This window comes from Scyliorhinus canicula, chromosome 5 (assembly GCF_902713615.1).
Source record: "Scyliorhinus canicula chromosome 5, sScyCan1.1, whole genome shotgun sequence".
Classification (NCBI taxonomy): domain Eukaryota; kingdom Metazoa; phylum Chordata; class Chondrichthyes; order Carcharhiniformes; family Scyliorhinidae; genus Scyliorhinus; species Scyliorhinus canicula.
Window position 1 is genome coordinate 74864471 of NC_052150.1, and position 21656 is coordinate 74886126.

At 46.5% G+C, this 21656-nt stretch overlaps 1 protein-coding gene across 1 annotated transcript in view; it reads left to right on the plus strand.

Moving 5' to 3' along the window:
* The window catches only part of pde11al (phosphodiesterase 11a, like), a 392598-nt gene that overhangs the window by 309309 nt on the left and 61633 nt on the right, over window positions 1-21656 (plus strand). Inside the window, exon 14 of the mRNA XM_038797237.1 lies at window positions 2446-2536. Coding sequence (XP_038653165.1) covers window positions 2446-2536 — 91 coding nt within the window. The remainder of the gene's footprint in view (window positions 1-2445; window positions 2537-21656) is intronic.

The window sequence follows — 21656 nt, forward strand, 5'->3', positions numbered from 1 at the left end:
ACCCCTCACCCCCACACCATGCCAGCCCTTGATCTCACCGTGTTCCTGTCTTTTGTCTTGCACGGTCACCTTCCTATGAGGCAGGTCTGTCTGGGCTAAGACCCCCTCAGCTACGACCCCACAATTCACCTGTCGATGAGGTGAGACTGTCGGGGTCTCTTGCCCCAACTGCACCCCGCAACACCCTGGGGCACCTATCTGGAGATGACACCGACTTTTCAACACTGCTATCACCAGCACCCTCCACCATCCTAGATACTACTCACCTCAGGTCATTTTAGTGAAGAGTTTCCTGGGACACGCTCTGATGTGCACAACACACAAGCGGCGCTGCATTAGGTGGAGGAATGAACCTCGAAAGGGCGGAGAATCAGAGGGTGACACAACCCCAGGGGCTAGCTGCTGTCTAGTCGGGTCTCGCGCCTCTTTAAAGGACAGTCCCATCAGTGCCGGAGAGGCAGCTCAGAGCTGGAGACTACAGGAGAGGGTCTCAGCAAATATCCAGCGCCTGCAAGTGCAGCTGGAGGAGTCCAACAACCTGAAGATGCAATGTTCAGGCGTGTTCATTCATCTAAACTAATGATGAAGGTTAGAACGCATATCCAGTCTCCCCTCAGAGAACTGCTGGGTTTGGTCCTCCAGGACAGTTACCAGTCTCTCATTGGTCAAAATCACAACTTTGGCAGAATGAGTCACTGTAGCGCTCATGGTGGCCATGCCATTGCAAGCAAACCCTCTGGAATCTCTGCCACAACTTCACGTACCTCCCACTGTACCTCCTGCATGTGCCATCAGCGACTCATCATCAGCCTGGGGCGCAGCATCTAAGTTGCCCCAGCACTCCTCAGATGACCAGAGGCTTACACTATCTCAGCTGCTGATGTCACGTCTTGCAACTGTGACGTGCTCGCACCAGTACATGGATCCCTTTTAGCCGACTCGTGCATGTCCACAAAGGTCGTGTAACTGCACTGGAGCTAGGTGTAGAGCGAGGGTGTGATATTGAAACCTTTGAGGCTTCCTTCTCTTCCGCAGAGGTCAGTGTTAATCAATTGGAGGTGGAAGCTGAAGCTGCAGGTGTTTCACCTGTCGGGGAAACAAACAAAGAGAATGAAGGGCACCATCATCATTTGGGATCACTTCAGAGAGATATGCTTCCTAAAAACACACTTGCGACATTAGGAGACAGTAACCAGGGTTTAAACCACAGCCACTTCAACATTGAGAGACACAATCACCCCAAGTTCAGGATACCTTCGAAGGCGAAACCCATCAGCCCTCCCGACCAACTTCCCCCAGTTTCCACACTTCTCTCCCACTCCACCACCTTCAGCACTATCTTTACAGGAGAGCTAGGCACCGTTGGAATTTCACCACGGGGCATCCTCCAATTTCACCAAATGCTGCAAATCCACTGGTTCTCTGTCATCTCCAGAACCACCGCCTCCAGATGGTTGAAAATGGCCATGTATGGTTGGCCACCGCTGGCCCTGGCCCTCTTTCAGGCATTATGAGTCATTTAGCCCAATATTTCTGTGTCAGTGTTTATACTGTGCGCATAAGCCTTCACCCACCTTACTTTACCTTACCCATTCAGTTAATTCTGTGCCCCTTTGTCATGTTCTTAACATACAATGGCCTTTAATAATGTGATGTAGCCCCACACTGCAGTGTTCAACAAAGTCTTTTCCTGAATAATTTAGTGCATTTCCATTACCATGGACTGAGTTTAAAAACTCTTCTCAAAATGGCTCCTTGCTGCCAGATAGAATTGTGGATTTAAATCACCTTTTTCTTACCTCCACAGAATGCTGGTACTGGTGACTGGGGGGGAGCGGGGTGGAGGGCTCTGAAGGGAGACTCAGTGGGGGGCCCTGATGCCAGTGATCATTTGGATGGGGGAGATGAGGGGGATAATGCCGATGAGGATAGTGGGAGGAGATTTACTGAAGCCCTGATGTTGGTGGGAGGTGGACCTTTACTGTCACTTGTGTTTTGGGGCACCCTTGAAAAAGGACGCCCTGATCTCTGTGAAGCCTGGCTTGCCATCATGTTTGGGCTCCTCCTCTCACAGTGCTGGTGCAAGCTCGCCCCCCCCCCCTCCAAACAATTTCTAATTGTGGGTAATAGTGATCTGAATTGCCCCCAACCACCCAGCGGGAATTGCACCTCTTTTCCTGCTGGAGACCACACATTGAAATGTTTAGGTAGAGTTTTGGCCACTGACTTGATGGCGAGCTTTCAATTTAAATTTATACGTGTGAAAATGGAAAACAAATTTAGCACCAACAAAGTCCCCTCTTATGTGCATTCAGATTGCACTAACAACTGCAGCTACTGATGTAAAAGCTCTGATTTAATGAACCAGGAAGTTCATGCTTTAAAATGAATGCAAGTTTTTTGCAATGTAGCTCTGACAGTTTCTACCAATTAATTTCCCTCCAGGAGTGGATCTGCTTTAGCACAGCTGTATGGGACGTCAGCCACTCTGGAATACCATCATTTCAACCATGCTGTAATGATACTGCAGAGTGAGGTAAGCACAACTAAAACACTTACCCTAAGCAAAATTTGGAAAAAAAGCCACTATTTGCAAATGCAATATAAACCACAGAAAGGGTATCAGTTTTTAATAAACATGGTTGCTGAACTGCAAAATATCATGGTTTATAAATTAGACTTGTATGCATTTATAGCATGAGAATTTATAGTGTGGTAATTATTGAGCCTAACTTTAATACCAAATATGTATGCATCACTGCCCACTCTATGCAAAAGCCTAGGAAAGCTAGAGTTTTATTACAAATGAAAGTTTATGCTTACGATGATTCTTTTAACAGGAATCAAGTTGATTAGTGCCACACAATTGGTTTGTTATCCAATAATTTATGCCATTGCATTTTTTAGCAAAGCGCAGTATTTGATGAATTGCTATCTCCATATAATAGCAATCTTTATTCATGTATGAAACAATGATACAAGTTCTAAACCATTACTTCTTACAAGTTGTAATTTAAATATATTTTTATTATTGAACTCTATGCACAGGTTTAACTAGCAGAGAGCATTCACTGGCACACGGACTTTACTTCCACCTTTGCAGTGACAAACCGTTTCCATCCATGCTTGCTGGAATTTTCAAGAAAGGGCTATTAATTTTTTTTTTAATTATCCAGGATCGCCTTGGAGCTCCCCCCACACACAAATATATGAAAATAATTTTAAAATCAAAATTGTTGAGATGGCTGTTCATTTTCAAAATTTATCTACTTTAGCGAAGTAGCTTGCCAGGAACCAGTCAGTTGGAAATCTGCAATGTCAGCAAATTGTGTATTCCTGCATGGATGACGGGAACCCTTTTCATTTATTGTTGGGAACTCTTGGGGGATTTTACTTGACATTAAAATACAAGTCTTTTACTCCCAACTGCATTAGTTTTGTTCAAGTCACCCTGTGTTTCTATAGGATTCACCAGATCTCAGGTCATGACTTCAGCTATTAAACGTCACTCCGGTAGAATCATTTTTTTTTAGCTGTTTCTATTTTTTCCCCCAGGATTCCACAAATCTCCCATTGGGAAACCAATGTGAAAATTCCAGGTGATTATGTATTCAGACTGAAAGGTCTTTCTGCAATCCATGCTACTCAATGTCTACTCATTCACTACATAACCCCATTTCATGCTTTCTCTCCAAAAATATATCAGGTGCGATCTAATGGCCTCATCGCGCCTGACTCGGGACGCGATGAGGCCGGTTAATCCTGCGAGAGGCCCACAATGGGAGGGATCCAGATTTCAATATTTAAATATGCAGTCACACACACATAAATAGGTTTGTGCCGGAGTTACCCAAGGTGCGGGACCTAACGGCTCGCCTCGGAGATCCAAGCGGGCGCCGTTCAGCACTGGTTTCCACCAACGTGTCCAAGATGATCAGGGGCCCCTGGGTGGCCAGGCTCTGGGCATGATGGTGAGCTGGCCCTCCTGATGCCAATGGGCACTATGGCACTGCCACCTGGGCACCATGACAGTGCTACTGGGTATTACCCTGACATTGCCAGTGTGTCCAGTTGCACTGCTGCCAGGCTGGCAGTGCCAAAGTACCCAAGTGGCATCTTTCCCGTGCCAGGGATCTGACCCAGGGATACCCTGCCCTTATGAGTTGGGGTGCGGTGGGGCTCGAACACCCCCTAATTATTAAGTTGGGGTGTCCACAAGTCACGGTGGGGAGTCCAGAGATCGGGGCGCCATTGAAAAATAACACCCCGATCTCTTCCTGCATTGATGGACTGAGCTTGTTAGTGCAGGAAATTAGCCTAAATGCGGCTTCGGCGGGGTGTTCCTTGCCAAGGCCCAGAAATGAAGCAGAGTCTCGATTAATAGCGAGGTTGCTAACTGTACCCAAAATAGGACTCTGTGTCATTTACATTAAATCGTGGCCATAATCTCACCTTTATCCACATTACTGCATCTGTCATCGCTTTGTCCCTCTGCCAACTATGTCTTCCTGAAGAATCTTAGTTCTTCAATCTGTTTGTCAAATTTCCTGCTTTTCTTGGTCAGGATTCTCCCTTCCGAACTCGCCTCACTATCGCTACCACTGAGAACGGAGAATTTGGTGATAGCCAATTCCCCATTCACTGCAGTGAGACTGGAGAATCCACCAGTGTGAAGGAAAGAGAATCCTGCCTCTTATGTTATAAACTTTGAGATTGTTTCCTCTGTCCAAATCCAAATCATTAATATATAGTGAGACTAAAATGAATCCACTGAATCCTGAGATACTCTACTTCCAACCCTTCAATTCAAGCAAATCAACTCAATTATCTTAGCTGTTTGTTTTCTGTGTGTTAAACAACCTTCTCTTCATTCTGCCACATTCTCTTTTATGGCACAGAGTATATGGCTAAATATTTCCAACAAACATGTCGCAAGATATTATTCCTCTTTTAGCCTCTTCTGCAGTGAGAATTCTTCATCTTCATGATTTCAATCACTAGCTCATTCATCCACTGTACATTATATAGAACCAATGAACCATTTAGTGACAATAAGATGTGTAAAAACAGCTTTGAAATAATAATTTATTGATAGCTTTCCACTTTCTGAAAAAGTTCCCTTTTATTACAGCCCAATGAAAGTGTCAATCATCCAGACCCTTGAAAGTATCAATATTATAACATGCAAGTTTTTGAAACTTCTTTAGCTTGTATAAATGAACATTGTGCAATTGACAGCATAGATCAGAGAGCCAGAATTATCAAGCAAGCAGTGTTTTTCCTCTGGGAGCAGGTGTTTCAATAGAAAAATGGGTTTTTGGGCTCTCAGCTAAGCCTTATTGTGTATTCTTGGCTTGAATGATATATCATCCATCTTGGATGACACTAATGGTCATGACAGTAATGGTCATGTTTAACAGAGTAGAACTTGATGCTGTCCAAATAGATTGGATAAAGAGTAGCTCAGTGCCAGAAAAGTGTACACCATTTATTGGAATGGGAAATGGGGAGTAGTTGGGGACAAGGACATCAAATGTGGTGGTGATGAAATGATTGAGAAAATCAACAGCTACCATGATGAATGGCAGGTCAAAGACCAGCAGTTGGGACTTTGCAAGTGCAGGGGAAGAGTGAGGTCTGGTGTCATGGTGAGTATATGAGAGTGAAAGCCACTGGGTGCAATTTTCCCCAAAAATGTCCAGTGTGGTTTCTGGTGGTAAACACGGTGCAATTCCCATCAGGTGGGTTGGCGAGATCGGGATAACAAATAATCAATATCACCAAATGCCCCCTCCCTTCAGATCCTGCACACTCTTGTCTGACACTTGGCAGTGCCAACTGCCACTGCCTCATGGCAACCTCGTACTGCCAGGTTGCACTGCCAGAATGCCAGTGTGCCAAGGGGGTTCGATGGCCTCCGATCCTCCCAGCGTGGTCATCACGTTTGGTCGCCTGTGGCCGAGACTAGGGCTGGAATTGCTAGAATTCTCCAGCTGTTCGCTGGTGGTGGCATTCTCTGGACCCGCCGGCACCACACACTCTGCGGGTTTCCTGGCAGCAAAAGGTGGCTTCAATGTAAATTCCTACTGACAGCGACGGAAGCAGAGAATTCTGCCATCTCCAGCCAGTGGGAAAGATATGGCTGGGAGGCTGAAGAATCCTGCCCCAATAGTGATTCGTGCTGGCTTTTCATTGCAACAGTGGACGGGAGAACAGCAAAAGGTGGGAGAATTCGTCTGTTAAAGCCGATTTTGAATATTTGGGGCTGGATTCTCTGGTGCCCGAGCAGGCGGGGGTGGGCAGCTGGCGGGAACAGATAATCCCAAAGGCCAGATAATTACAACTTTAAATTCTACTTTTAAAATGGTAATCTGTATCACGCGCAGCGGGAACGTAAACCAGATCACATCAGTTGAAGTGGGTCAGGACCATCGTGCATTGTTTGATGCCCGATGCAAACCCTGTTCCGCTCCCAGGATTCTCCCAAAATAGCGGGATTTGCACCAGACGTCCGGGCTGCAACATTGGCCCCAGTGTGTGTGTGGGAATGAGTGGCTGTGTGTGCTTGCGGGAGTGAGTGAGAGACACTGAGTGTGTTTGTTGGGGTGAGTGTGAGTCTGCCTTACACCCAGTCTCAATTTCTCATGCACTCTCACTACCACGTGTTAACACATACATACACACACACTCACATTCACCCACCAACATACAGTGATCCCCTCACACTCGAGGAGTCGATGAGATTATGTCAATGGAGAGATTTAGTGAAGGCAAGGGAGTGAATTCATAAAAGAGAAAGCAAGAGGAACTAAGATAGTGGCTGGGATTTTCCGTATGGGAGATTATGGGCTGGATTCTCCGATTGCCGACGCCAAAATCGCATTCGGACATTGGCCGGAGAATCCGTTTTGACGCTGAAATCAGGAGCGGCGCCGTTTGAGGATGCTCCGCCCCCTCAAAAAACAGCATCAATGCTGAGTACGCCAACAGAGGTGGTTGTGGCATTGGATGCCAAGAAGGCGTTTGACCGGGAAGAATGGAGGTACCTGATGGCAGTTCTGGAGCGGTTTGGGATTGGACCAAGATTTGTGAACTGGGTAAAGCTATTATATAAGGAGCCGAAGGCAAGTGTCCGCACATACATCAGCTCGAGATACTTTTCTCTCCACCGTGGGACGAGGCAGGGATGTTCTATGTCCCCCCTGCTGTTTGCACTTGCGATTGAGCCGTTGGCCATCGCATTAAGAAGTTTGGAAGCATGGAAAGGAATAGTGCGGGGGGGTGGATAGATAAGGGTGTCCTTGTATGCCGACGACTTGCTGCTGTATGTATCGGAACCGAGTGCGTCGATAAGACGAATATTGGAGCTACTGCAAGTATTTGGGTCTTTCTCTGGGTATAAGCTGAACCTGGACAAGAGTGAGTATTTTATGGTGTCTCGGGTGGGGGTGGGGGGGGGGGGGGGGGGGGGGGGGGGGCGGCTGCCATTCCATAGGGCAGGGACTCACTTTAGGTATCTGGGGGTGCAGGTGGCCCGGGAGTGGGGGAGGCTTCGCAGATACAACATCACTAGTTTGGTGGGGAGAGTGAAAGCCGATCTGGCAAGGTGGTATGGTCTCCCTCTGTCGCTGGCGGGTCGGGTACAGGCGGTTAAAATGAATGTGTTGCCGCGATTTCTGTTTATTTTTCAATGCCTACCGATTTTCCTGCCAAAGGCTTTTTTCAGAGAGATTGGGGGAAGGATTACCTCGTTCATATGGGGAGGGAAGGTGGCCAGAGTGAGAAAGGTGCTGCCACAGAGGGGAAGGCAGGCAGGGGGTTTGGGTCTCCTGAACCTGATGTACTACTACTGGGCGGCGAATGTGGAGAAGGTGCGGAGCTGGGTCAGAGGGGCTGATTCACAGTGGGTCAGGATGGAGGAAAGTTTGTGCAGGGGGTTGGGACTGAAAGCACTAGCAACAGCGCCGCTCCCGATAGCTCCGGGGAAATACTCAAGGAGTCCGGTAATAGTAGCTTCATTGAAAATCTGGAGGCAGTTTCGCCAACACTTCGGATTGGGGGCAGGGTCAAGGGAAATGATGATTCGGGGGAACCACAGATTTGAGCCAGGGAAGTGGGATGGAAGTTTTCGGAAATGGGAAGAGAAGGGGATTAAGATGCTAAAAGATTTGTTTTTTGGGGTCGGTTTGCAGGATTCAGGGAGCTGGAAGCGAAGTATGGGCTGGAGCAGGGATAATGTTTAGATACATGCAGGTTCGGGATTTTGCCAGGAAGGAGATATCGAGCTTCCCGGAAGGACTGGCCTCCACATTTCTGGAGGAGGTGCTGACGACGAGGGGACTGGAGAAGGGGGTAGTGTCAGTGGTGTGCGGAGCTATTTTGGAAGAGGATAAGGCACCACTGGAAGGGATCAAAGCAAAGTGGGAGGAAGAGTTGGGAGAGGATATGGAGGTGGGGTTCTGGTGTGAGGTGCTCCGGAGAGTAAATGCCTCCACCTCATGTGCGAGGTTGGGGCTGATACAGCTGAAGATGGTACACCTCACGAGGGCGAGGATGAGCCGATTCTTTGAAGGAGTTGAAGATGTGTGTGGGGGGAGGAGGGGGGGGGGGGGGGGGGGGGGGGGGGGGGGGCTAATAACGTTCATATGATTTGGTCCTTTCCAAAGCTAGGGGAGTACTGGAAGGAGGTTTTTAGGTTAATTTTCAAGGTGGTGCATGTGAAACTGGACCCGGGTCCCCGGGAGACCATATTCGGGGTGTTGGACCAGCTAGGGTTGGAAATGGATGCGGAGGCAGATAACATAGCCTTCGCCTCATTGATCGCCCGAAGGCGGATCCTGCTGGGATGGAGAACAGCCTTTCCACCCTGTGCCCTGGCGTGGTGGGGGGACCTGTTGGAATACTTGACCCTTGAGAAGGTTAAGTTTGAACTGAGGGGAAGCTCGGAGAGGTTCGACAAGTCATGGGTGTGTTAGTATGACTAGGGGTATTACGGTACCTGGGAGTGTGATCTGCCATTGGTGCAGAGGACTCGCGGCCCATTGGCCCAGTTAAGTGTGCCTCTTAGCCCGATTGGCTAAGAGGAAGGTAGCTCCGCCTACGAGGCGGGGTATAAGAACCCGTGTTCCCCGGCAGCCAACCATTCTCCTGTACGTCTGCTGCCGGGTTCACTTCTTGTTAATTAAAGCCTTTCATTCGGATTTCACCTACGTTCGTGTCCATTGATTGTGCATCAATGGGCATTATTTATTATGCACTTTCGAGAACTGGATAACATCAAACATTAGTTGTGGGGGGATGGGTGGGAGGGTTGGGGGGTAGGGGGTGTGTATCTTAAGGATGACTATGGATAATCCCTGATTCCTCTTTGTCATTTGTTTATGTAAACATGCGGGCTGATGTTTGGTGGTTAGTGGTAGGATGGGATCGTTGTTATTGTTATGGGGATTGACATATCTGTTGCTGATTATTGTTTATTGTTGGTGGGTGTAAATTCGGGAGAAAATGTGAAAAAGGAGAATAAAAATATTTACAAAAAAAAAACAATAAAGGCCAGGAGCACAGAGGAAAGAATAATGTAAAGGGAGGACATTGTAACAGAGGGATAAATAGAGTCGAAAAAGATAATGCTAAGTTGGACAGCGTGTCTGGGGAGGAATGGCTGCCCTGCAGCAATTTAATGGCCGTTAATGGACTAGAGCCAGGACCTCCACCGTCAGGATCAGAACTCATGCCTCTGAGATCAGAGGATGAATGTTTTCCATATCACCAGAAGCAGTAGTCATTGGTGAGTCTCCATCGGCGATCGTCGCTGGAGCACTGGAGAGATGGTTGGAAGGGGTAGCAGGGAGAGGAACTTTGGCAAAAGGTTGGGGATATGGGACAAGGGGCTGTGCTCAAAAGACCAGGGGGTTCTGAATTTGGGGGCAAATTACACTTTGGCCCAGGGACCCGTAAAGGAGAAAAATCCCACCTCCGTAGCGTGGGTTTCTCCCACTCAATGCCTCCCCCACCGTTGATTTAATTACAGGCTGCCTGCTAGATTTGATGAGATCCTGCTTTCAAATCTGCTAGTCGGGGAGCGTGCACTCCAGCTTATGACTGGGAATTTTAATCATTGCAAGGAATGTAGAATAGATAGAGAGGGAAATGGGAGATGGAATAGCTGTACTTGTTAGGAATAGCATAATGGTAGTAGGAAATAGAAAACCAGCAATCAGCAAGACAAAAAATCTGAAGTGGTTGAGATAAAAGTTAATAATGGTTCAATCACACTAGTAGGTGTAATCCACAGACCAGCTAAAAGTGAAAGAGAGATGGAGGAAGAAATATGTGGACGAATTGAGAAATTGAGTAAAAGAACACAGAATAGCAGCACGGTGGCCTAGTGGTTAGCACAGCTGCCTCACGCACTGAGGTGCCAGGTTCGATCCTGGCTCTGGGTCACTGTCCGTGTGGAGTTTGCACATTCTCCCCGTGTCTGCATGGGTTTCGCCCCCACAACCCAAAAATGTGCAGAGTAGGTGGATTGGCCACACTAAATTGCCCACTAATTGGAAAAAATAATTGGGTAATCTAAATTTTTTAAGAAAAGAACACAGAATAATAATCATGGGGAACTTTCAACTGTGATATTAATTGGACAGAAGAGGAAGGTAAAGGGGATAAGGAGCTCTTGTATGTGTCCAGGACTCCTTTCCAACCCAAGAAAGTTTCACTCTTGGATCTAATAATGGATATTGAGCCACAGCAAGGAAGAGAAATAACATTAGGGGAACATCTAAGCATTTGTGACCATAATATAATACTCTTAAAGATGATAAAGAAAGACTTAAGTATGACTAAAACCACATCAATAGATTGGAGGACAGCAGAAATTTAAGGGCTGAGACTAGATCTTGGGAAAATAAAATGGGAAACAATATTGACAAACAAAAATGTGAAACAACATGTATAAAATGGTGTTCAGCAGAATGCGCGGAAAATATATTATATGAAAAGGAAAGAACAAGCTAAACACCAGTGGGACTCAATTAATGAATGCAGACATAGAGGAACAATTGAGTATTAGGAAAAGGCATACATTGAGCACAGAAACAGCCGAGGAATGCATGGTCATAGATAATAGGAAGCGATTAGGAGAAGTAAAAAAAAACCATAAGGCAGGCAATAAGTATCAGGGAACATAAAATAGTAAAACATTTTACAGACACACCAATTTAAAAAAAAAAAGAAAGCCTGTGATGGGAATCGGAGCAGCTAAGGGGTAGACTGGATATTTTCTTTCATTATTTTTTCATGGGATGCGGGCATTACTGAATAGACCAGCATTTATTTTCCATTCTTATTTGCCCTTGAGAAGGGCAATGCCACAGGTAATACCATAGAGAGATGGCAGAAATATTAAATAATTATTTTGTTTCTGTATTTACCAGGAAGATAGAACAAGTAAACGTGACATTGAATGTTGAGATGAACAAAGAAAGAGCATGCATTTAAAATAAAAAGGGGATATATTTAATAAACTAACCAAATCAAAGAGCATTGTTCAATGGATTGAATCCACATATTTCAAAATAATCTAGGGAAGAGATAGTAAAAGCATTACTGCACATATTTAATAATTTGCGAGAAAAGGGTATAATGCCAGTGGACTGATGGATAGCTAATATAATTCTTATTTTGAGGAAGGGGGGCAGAATATGTCCAGGGAATAACATTAATGGTAGGATAAATAATGGAATCCCTTACTAAGGAAGAGAATAGGAGAATAAAAATGAGAACTTATCATAGAACTTACAGTGCAGAAGGAGGCCATTCGGCCCATCGAGTCTGCACTGGCTCTTGGAAAGAGCACCCTACCCAATTCCCTATTCCCATAACCCAGTAACCCCACCCAACACTAAGGGCAATTTTGGACACTAAGGGCAATTTATCATGGCCAATCCACCTAACCTGCACATCTTTGGACTGTGGGAGGAAACCGGAGCACCCGGAGGAAACCCACGCTGACATGGGGAGGATGTGCAGACTCCACACAGACAATGACTCAAGCCGGAATCGAACCTGAGACCCTGGAGCTGTGAAGCAATTGTGCTATCCACAATGCCACCGTGCTGCCCCGAATATAATAATGAATAGTCAGCATGGATTTCAAAAGGGAGAATCTTGCTAACTTTTTTGAAGTTTTGATGAGTACCAGAGAGAGTAGACAATGGTAATGCAACAAGTGTAATTTATCTGAAGTTTCAATAGGCCTTTGCTAAGGTGCCCTATAATAGACTAATGAATGAGATCAGAGAATATGGAGAAAATATGAATCAGGGGATAAGTGACAAAATGGATTGCTGGCTGACTGCAAGGCAGGAAGCAGAGCTGGGAACAGAGAGTATTTATTCAGAATAATAGAAGGTGGGAAGCGGTGTTCAACAAGGATCTGTGCTGGCACCACAACAGTTCACAATTTACATTAACAATTTGGACTTTGGAATCAAAAGCAAAATATCAAAACCGACTGTGGATGACACCAAATTGGGGCCTAACCAATACTGAGGAGGACGGCAAAGAATTACAGGAGGACATTAATAAATTTGCAGAATGAGCAAATAATTGGCAAATTCATTTGGCACAGATAATTGTCGAGGTAGTATATTTTGGCAGGAAGAACAGGGCAGTAATTTCTTACTTGGCAGGTGGGAGGGTAGAGAAAAAATGGGATCTCGGAGTAAGCATACATGAGTCACTAAAAATTGCACTGTGGGGCGGCATGCGCGTGGCACAGTGGTTAGCACTGGAACTACGGTGCTGAGGACCCGGGTTCGAATCCTGGCCCTGGGTCACTGTCCGTGTGGAGTTTGCACATTCTCCCCGTGTCTGCGTGGGTTTCACCCCGGTGGATTGGCCACACTTATTTGCCCCTTAATTGGAAAAAAAAATAATTGGGTACTGTAAATTTATTTTAAAAATGAATAAATAAAATTGCACCGTGGGTTAACATCACAATAAAAACAACAAGCCAAGAACTAGACTTTATTTCCAGAAGGTTAGAATTACAAAGTAAGAAAGATTTGCTAAATCTGCATCAAACCTTGGTCACAATTTTGGAGTATTGCTGGTCATCATATTATAAAAGGGATATAAAGGAACTGGTGTGGGTGCAGGAAAGATTGATAAGGGCCTACCAGAAATGGATGGGCATACATATCAAGAATTGATCAAAGGCTGGGTCTCCTTTCTCTTGAAAAATGAAGGCCAAAGGGGGGTTCTAATAGAGGCGTTTAAAATTCTAAAATATTTTGCAGGGTGGATACAGACGGTATATTTACTAGAGTGATGGTCGCCAATCAATCCAATAGAAAGAAAATTCTTAACACTAAGATAGATAAGGATGTAGCATTCACTATAATAGGAAGTGGTTAAAGAAAATAATGAGAATGCATTGAAGGGGAAACGGGTTAAGTGTGTTGGGGAGAAGGGAATAGAGGGTTGCGATGATAGATTTAGATGAGGAAAGACTGGAGTAAGCTCATATACAGTTTAAACACCTGCATGGACTGCTTGGGCCGAAAGGCCTATTTCTGTGCCATTAATCCACCTAGTGCCTCTCACTAGAATTGAAACTCTTTCAGTTCTGGCAGATTAAAGAGGACTAGAATTTGGGACTTCTCCAGCTATTGCAGTTCTCATGGCGTGGACTGTCCCGTCCTTTAAAAAGAATGCATAAAATGGTACTTGTCTTTAGTTACCATAATGTTGCAAAATTCATGGTGTCAGCAAAAGAACGTGATGAGAAGTACATGCACCAAGCAATTTAACTCCTTGTCAGGCTTTTAATGAAGTGAACGCAGTGGGACTGTAAGTGAAGGTTAATTGTCATTGAAGGCCAATGGTGTAGCCATTGTGTGACCAGGAGGACAATTGATGGTAAGCAATTCAAACACTTAACACTATATGAATGAGGTCACTAACTGGCAGACACTTTTTGCACAGTGCATTCTTGGCCCATTTTACATTATCTGACCTGATAATGTCATTAAACCTTTTCAGCCATGACTTGTGGCATTAGAACTGATACTTTCTTCTTTTTAATTACTTTGATGCAAATTCATTTTGCTGGATATCTAACCCTTTATGCTGCTATATGTTAAGTGAGTAGGAAGCGCGAGATCAAGGGTGCGATATAACCAAAATGTTTCTAAGTGTGGTGGCGAGCAGGAACTGCTGCGAGCTTCCCAACACTCGGCCCATCGTCCGTCATCGCTATAAAATATCAATTGATTCGATTAATGAGGCCCCTCGGGCTTCTCGCCCAAATCATGGTCCCGCCGGCTGATTCATCAGGGCTGCGCACGCCAGGCCCTGCTCACAAGGGAGAGCAGCACTTAAACCGCTCCTACACAGCCAACCACGATCAGCTCACAGCCATGCCACCGAGGAGACCAGCCCCACGATTCAGCAGTGCCGACCTGGGCAGGCTACTGGAAGCCAGAGGCCAGACGGGATGCCCTGTTCCACTGAGGACCGCGGAGGGTCAGCCACAGGGTGGCCACTGCTGCCTGTGGCAGCGGCACTCAACACGGGGAGTGTGACCAGGAGGACAGGCACCCAGTGACGCAAGAAGGTCAACGACCTTCACCACGCTGCTCGGGTGAGTTTGCACCTGACCCCTGACAACGCCCTAAGCTTCCTTTTCCCTCCCCATCCCGAGACGGTCCATTTCCCCAACCCCCCCTCCCCCCCAATTCCCACGCCCCATGTGCAGGTGATGGGCATGAGCGAGCAATCAGCAGACAGACAGGGGTCAGACTATGGCCTAGATTGCGGAGCATCAGCGCTCAGCTACCTGCAGGTTATCATCAACCCCCCCCCCCGACTCGACCGTGACCCACTGACAGTGCCGACACTGTCCCATCACCCTGGAGTGATGTAACACAGACCCTGGGTGGGTGGGAATTGGAGGGGGGAGGCGGAGAGGATGGTGAAAGGGAGAGAGGGAGAAGGCAGAGGGGAGCAGGAGGGGGGCTGGTGGGGAGGGGGGAAATGGACCGTCTCCATTGCCCGTCTCACATCCTATGTGAAGCGAGCGAGGCTGAGGGCCTCCCGGGCCCTCCTGCGGTTCCTCTCCGGGCTCATCTGCCAGCCCCTCCTGGTCCAGCGCCTCCTCGTTATCCTCCTCCTCCTCGGAGGTGGCCATATGTTCCTCCCCCTCCACCTCCAGCACATCGCCCCGCTGCTGTGCCAGGTTGTGGAGGACACAGCAGACCACCACAAAGTGGGAGACCCTCCGGGGGATGTACTGCAGAGCACCGCTAGAACCGTCGATGTATAGGAAGGGCATTTGAGGAGTCTGATGTACCGTTCAATGACAGACCGGGTGCCTGCATGGGCCTCATTGTATTGGGTCTCCATATTGGTCACTGGCCTCCATACTGGCATCCTCAGCGTGTACCCTTTATCCCCCAGGAGTCAACCAGCCACCCTGAAATAGTCCCCGAAGAGGCCGGGGATATCTGACCGCCTAGCATACAGTTGTCGTGCACACTCACTGGGAAGCGTGCACACTCGTGCATGATCTTCATGTGGTTGTCGCACATGAGTGGAACATGGCACAGGTACCGCACCGTATCTACTCGAAAGACTGGCAACGCTTGTACACCCTGGGCCGTCGCGGGCCTCCCCTCTGGGTCTCTCCCTGACCTGATGGGCAGCCGGGTCCTCAGGGTGTGGGGCAGGGTTCTGCACATGGCTTGCAGACATGAGCCTCTGCAGCGCTGCTGACGCTGCCTCCTCCGGCGTCTGGCCACCTGGCCTTCCAGCAGCACCACTAGGGCAAGTTCCGCAGGGTCCAAGACATTGTTCACCCCATGCAATATCTGTAAAGGATTGCGAGGGTGTGTTAGTGACAACCGGCGGTTTCTTCCACCACACAACCATCCAATCCCCCCATTGCCCCCACCCTCCCAACACGCCCTGCCCACCCACCCCTGGTCGCAGCAGGGGCCTCTGCTCACCGGACACCAGACCCTGTACTCCAGACACCTGCACATAACCTTACCTGGATCGGGTGTGGATCCCTCCCCAGTGCACGTATGCACCCTGTGGTCGCCGAGATGTCCCCGAATCTAGGCCCTGGCCCCTGGTTGTCCACTACGTCCTGGATGTTGCCTCCCACAGTGTTCAGGCATCGCAGTCTGATTGGGATGCTAGGCAATAACTCCCACATGGCACGCTTAACCATGGGAAACTACTTGGGATGTGGGAAGTGCCCATGTAACTCCAATTACACATTATAGCCTTCAGCCGCACGACCAGAGGCTTCCGCGGTCAGCAGGAGGTATGGGTGGTAGTGGGGCAGGCAGGCAGTGGCTGGTGTTGCCCCTGGATTGGGACCACACAGTCCAGGGGTCGGCATGGTGGACCCCCTGGCGGCTGAGACCCACCCCCCACTAACCTAGCTCAGGCCATGGGCGGCCACTTGCCATGTTCTGCAACACTGCACCCTCTGCTCAATGGCGGGTCACCCAGACTGAGACAGACTCCCTGGGAGCTCCCCCCCCCCCCCCCCCCCCCCCCCCCCCCCCCCCCCCAGCCCCATGGCAGCAACCCCAATGCCCCCAGGCTCTTTGCCTGGGAGCGAAGATGGCTACTCACCTCCTCGAGTTCCTGCCACAGCCCTTCCGCCAGCTTCACTTTTTTAAAAAGGAGTAGTAATCGGCACCTGCATAACCACTTTCTGGGCAGGCTGTTAAATCACGGAAGGCCATTGGGTCATGGGTTGCTCCCATTAATTGTACGGAGATTAGGCTGAAGTGGTGATTATTGGTTTCTCACCATTCAACGACGAGATACTGATTTTGCCAATGGGAACAGGTTGGTTAGATCGCAAACAGATCAGCACTCTGCGTGGTTCTCAATTTTGGCCTCCCCAGTGATTTAATGGCCTCGTCATGCTCTCAGCCAAGCACAATGTGGCCATTAAATTGCGCCCCAAGCATATTGGACCAATAAAGAACAGACAAGAATAGTATTTAAATGATGGAAATTTAGGAACAGTGCTGGCTCCTGAAAGATATAGAGCACATGTGCACAGATTTCTAAACTGTAGTTGTCAGGTTCCAAAAAAATAATCAAAGTGGTAATGGAATGTTAACTTTTATACCTAGAAGGCAATAATATAAAAGGGAAGATGTTTTGCTACAAATATTTATCCAGAGTGTCACGTACAGTCCTGGACATTGCATCTTAGAAAAAATATATTGGCCTTGGAAAGATTGCACCATAGGTTCACCAGCATGTTACCAGGATTTCATTAAAAGGATTAGAGTTGAGTTTACATACACCAGGAAAATATTCCATGGAATTGAGAAGGTGATTTGATTGAGATTTTTTCTAGGATTTTAAAAGGAATTGATAGGTTTGATAGGTGAAAACATTTTCCATTGGTGGGGCAATATCTCGGATAAGGCAAAATAGCCTTCTGGAGAGAAGTTTGGAAACACTTCTTCACACAAAGAAACATAGGAACATGAGTAGGCCATTCAGCCCACTGAGACTGCTCAGCAATTCAGTTAGACCCTGACTGATCATTTACCTCAGCACCAGTTTCCTATTCTTATCTTCATATTCTTTGATGTCATTAGTCTCCAGAAACCTATTGACTTTTGTCTTGCACATGCTCAGAAATCGAGCTTCCATGGCCCTCTGGGGTTGAGAATTCCAAATATTCCCCTCAAACAACTCCGAACAAGTTTGCCAAACATTTCATTAATCCATGTTGAGTCAGCCTAATTTTACCATTCCAGTTATCATAATCTTTATAATAGATTCTAGCATTTTCCCTTCAACTAAAGTCAAACTAACAGGTCTGTAGTTCTTCGATCTGTAGTTCTTCATTATCCTGTTTGCTTCTTTCTTAAAGAGTAGGGTTACCTTTCCTACTTTCCAGTCCACAGAAAGCTTTCCAGAATCTATAGAATTTTAAAAGGTAACCACCGATGCATCTGCTATCTCACTAGTCACTTCCTTCAGCACTCTGGGATGAAGCTCATCTGGTCCAGGGGATTTATCAACCTTCAGTCCAGTTAACTTTTCAAGTATTACCTCTTTACTAAGACTAATTTCTTTGAGTTCCTTAGTTTCGCAAGTCCCTTGGCCGCCTAGTAATTCTGGCCGATTTTCTGTATCTTCTACCGTGAAGACAGACACAAAGTAACTGTTTAGTTTCACCACTCTTTCTCTGTTCTCCACTTTAAATTCTCATGCCCTCACCTGTTTTGGTCCCATATTTGTTCTACCTAAACATTTTCTTTTTTACATACCTGAAGAAGCTTTTACAGTCTGCCTGTATTCCTCGCTAGTTTGTATTCTCCTTTCCCTTGATTAATCAATTTCTTGGTCCCCCTTTGCTAGGTTCTAAATTGTTCCTATTCCTCAGGTTCACCCCTTTTTCTGGCATCCTTATAAGCCACCTGCGTGATCTAAAAGGGTGATAGAAATGTGGAACTTCCTGTTCTATTCCTGAAAGTTAGTTGGTGAAGGATAGAACTGCAGCCAATTTTTACTCACTTTTATATTTACTTACAGAATAACCCATTATAAGCATACACCTTCTAACCTAACAATGTTAATCTGTGTCTGATTATAGTGGTTCAAGTAAAATCTTAGCTAATGCCCAACACCTTTTTTTATATTCATTCATGGGATGTGGGGGTCGCTGGTTCGAGCAACATTTATTGCCCATCCCTAATTCCCTTGCGAAGGTGGCAGTGTGCTGACTTCCTGAACTGCTGCAGTCCACGTGTTGTAGGAACATCCACAGTGTTGTTAGGGAGGGAGTTCTAGGATTTTAGCCCAGCAGCAGTGAAGGAACAGTGATATATTTCCAAGTCCGGATGCTGTGTGACTTAGACGGGAACTTACAGATGGCTTCTCGAGTGTTGTCGCCACTGCACTCATCCAATCAAGTGGAATATCCCATTACGTTCCTGACTTATGCTTTGTAGATGGTGGACAGGCTTTGTGGAGTTAGGAGTTGAGTTACTCCCCACAGAATTCCCAGTCTCTGACTTGCTCTTATGGCCTCAGTATTTATATTGCTGGATCCAGTTCAGTTTCTACAACTAACAGTCTTTCCAACAAAAAATGGTATCTGTTAATGAGTTCAATTAATAATTTTACATCCGGGGTTGATAACATTTTGATGATCAAGGATGTAAAAATACATGGAGTCAAGAAAGATGGATGGAATAAAGGTGCAGATCAGTCTTGATTTCATTGTATGGCAGGGCAAACTTAAGGGGCTGAATAGCCTAATCCTGTTCCTGCATTCCTAATCCTTCAAATCTTGCAGCAGCACAATATTTTCTGCTCCTAATGAGGAATTCACAGATCAACAACAACTTAGTTTATACAGTTCCTTTAAAGTAGAAAACATTACAGGACATCTCACTTCTCGCTTTCATTATCTGGGTAACCGGGTGGCCCATGATTGTGTCTCCCATCATAAATTGAATTATGCTAGTCTGGTGAGGGGCAAATCTGACTTGTAGAAGTTGATGACTGCACAGGGCTCAATAGCTGGCTTTTAAAGCAGACCAAGGCAGGCCAGCAGCACGGTTCAATTCCCATAACAGCCTCCCCGAACAGGCGCCGGAATGTGGCGACTAGGGGCTTTTCACCGTAACTTCATTTGAAGCCTACTCGTGACAATAAGCGATTTTCATTTCATTTCATAACCTCCTGCTGTGCTCGGTGGGCAAGGTTCAGAGTATTGAACTGAATGCCCTCCCAAGGTTTTTAAATTCTTTTTCAGTGTTTCCCCACTTTTCTCCCTAAATTATTTTTTGTTAGAGTTAATAAGTTGGTGTCTTTTATTTGGGTGGCAAGACCTCAAAGATGCGTATGGCATTTTTCCAGAGGGATTGGCAGTTAGGTTTACCCAATTTGTTATTTTATTATTGGGCTGCCGATATTGAGTAAGTGCTAGGGTGGCTTAGTAATCCGAGTTCCATATCGGGGCAAATGGAGGCAAGCTCTTGTAGGGGCTCCAGCTTGGGTGCCTTAGTAGCTGCCTCGCTTCTGTTCTCTCCTGCAAGATTTTCTTTGAATCCGGTGATGGTCTCCACCCTGAGGATTTGGAAGCAATTCAGACATTTTAAATTTAGCTCCATGTTGTTTTGGCCCCTACCTGTGATAATCATCTCCTTGTGCAGGTGAGACTAGCCTTGACATTGGGAGGGGAAGGGTCTGGAGAAATTTGGGGACTTGTTCATGGAGAGATGGTTTGCCAGTTTTGAGGAGCTGTCGGTAAAATCTCAACACCCCAGGATTAATTTGTTTCGACATTTCCAGATTTGTGATTTTGTTGCAGAAGACTTTATCTTCATTTCCCTTGTCACTACCATCTGCCTTGTTGAAGAGAATTTTATCTTTGGCCGGGTATGGTGGGGGGAGTATTTCAGGTATCTATGGCCAGATCCTATCAGTTGAGCCGGCTCCGTTGGATGAGGTGAAGATAAAGTGGGAGGGTGAATTGGGTCCTATTCTGGTGAGGAGGTGTGGAGCAAGGTTCGCAGTGTAAACTCCACGTCCTCCTGTGCTCGGCTCAATTTGGTCCAGGTCAAGGTGGTGCACAGGGCTCATCTGACCAAGGTGAGGATGGGTGGATTTTTTTCGGGGGTGGATGACAGCCGTGAGCGGTGTTCTTGAGGGCTGGCTAATCATACTCGTAAGTTCTGGTCATGTCCCAAATTGTTAAGCTTTTGGGTCTCCTCCTTTAACACCATGTCAATGATTCTTAATGTCGAACTGGAGCCTTGTCCGCTGGTGGCCATTTTCGTGGTATCGGCCTCGCTGCTGCAGCAGATGGGGGCGAATGTGGATGTCCTCGTCTTTGCCTTGTTAATAGCTCAGAGACGAGTTTTGTTTGGGTGGAGGTATCCTTCGCCGCCCAATGCCTCGGCCTGGTTGGGTGACCTCATGGAATTTCTACAGTTGGAGAAGGTCACACACACCATTAGGTGATTGGTAGAGGGGTTCCACCTGAGATGGCAGCCATTCATTTCCTTTTTCAAGAATTTAGTCACCATCAGTTGTTGGGGACGGGTTAGTTTATTGTTGGGGGGTTAGGTTTGGATGTGTTCTTGACTGTAGACTGGAGCCTGAGGCATCCATTTTATTATATTGTTATAAATAAAAAAGTTTTCAATAAAAATATTTAAAAAAATATATGGACTGCAAGCTAAAGAGAAATATAAAATTGATAGCATTCCTGATGCCTTCCAAAGCTGTTCCTTCCTGTTATTTGCAGCCTATAATAGCTATGAAAATGTGCTCATTTGATGTATTTTTTTCTAAGAATGTGTCTGAAGTAACATGTAAAGATAGCAGTGCAAAGTGTACCCAGTTGTCTAATTTCCATGCATTGTAATCCTTCAAAATGCTATAACATTGGTAGATGATTAACCATGGTTCACAAAGGAGCTTAGACATGACTCGCGATTAGAGACAATTGGTTATATAACTTGGGGCACAGCTCCACATCAAGTGTGGGGCAAGGTAAGAAGGCAAGTCTCCACTAATTACCATAATTGATGCAAGGATTGTACCTGCACCATGCAAGGATTGTATTCTGCCCCACACGTCAACTGCAATTAATG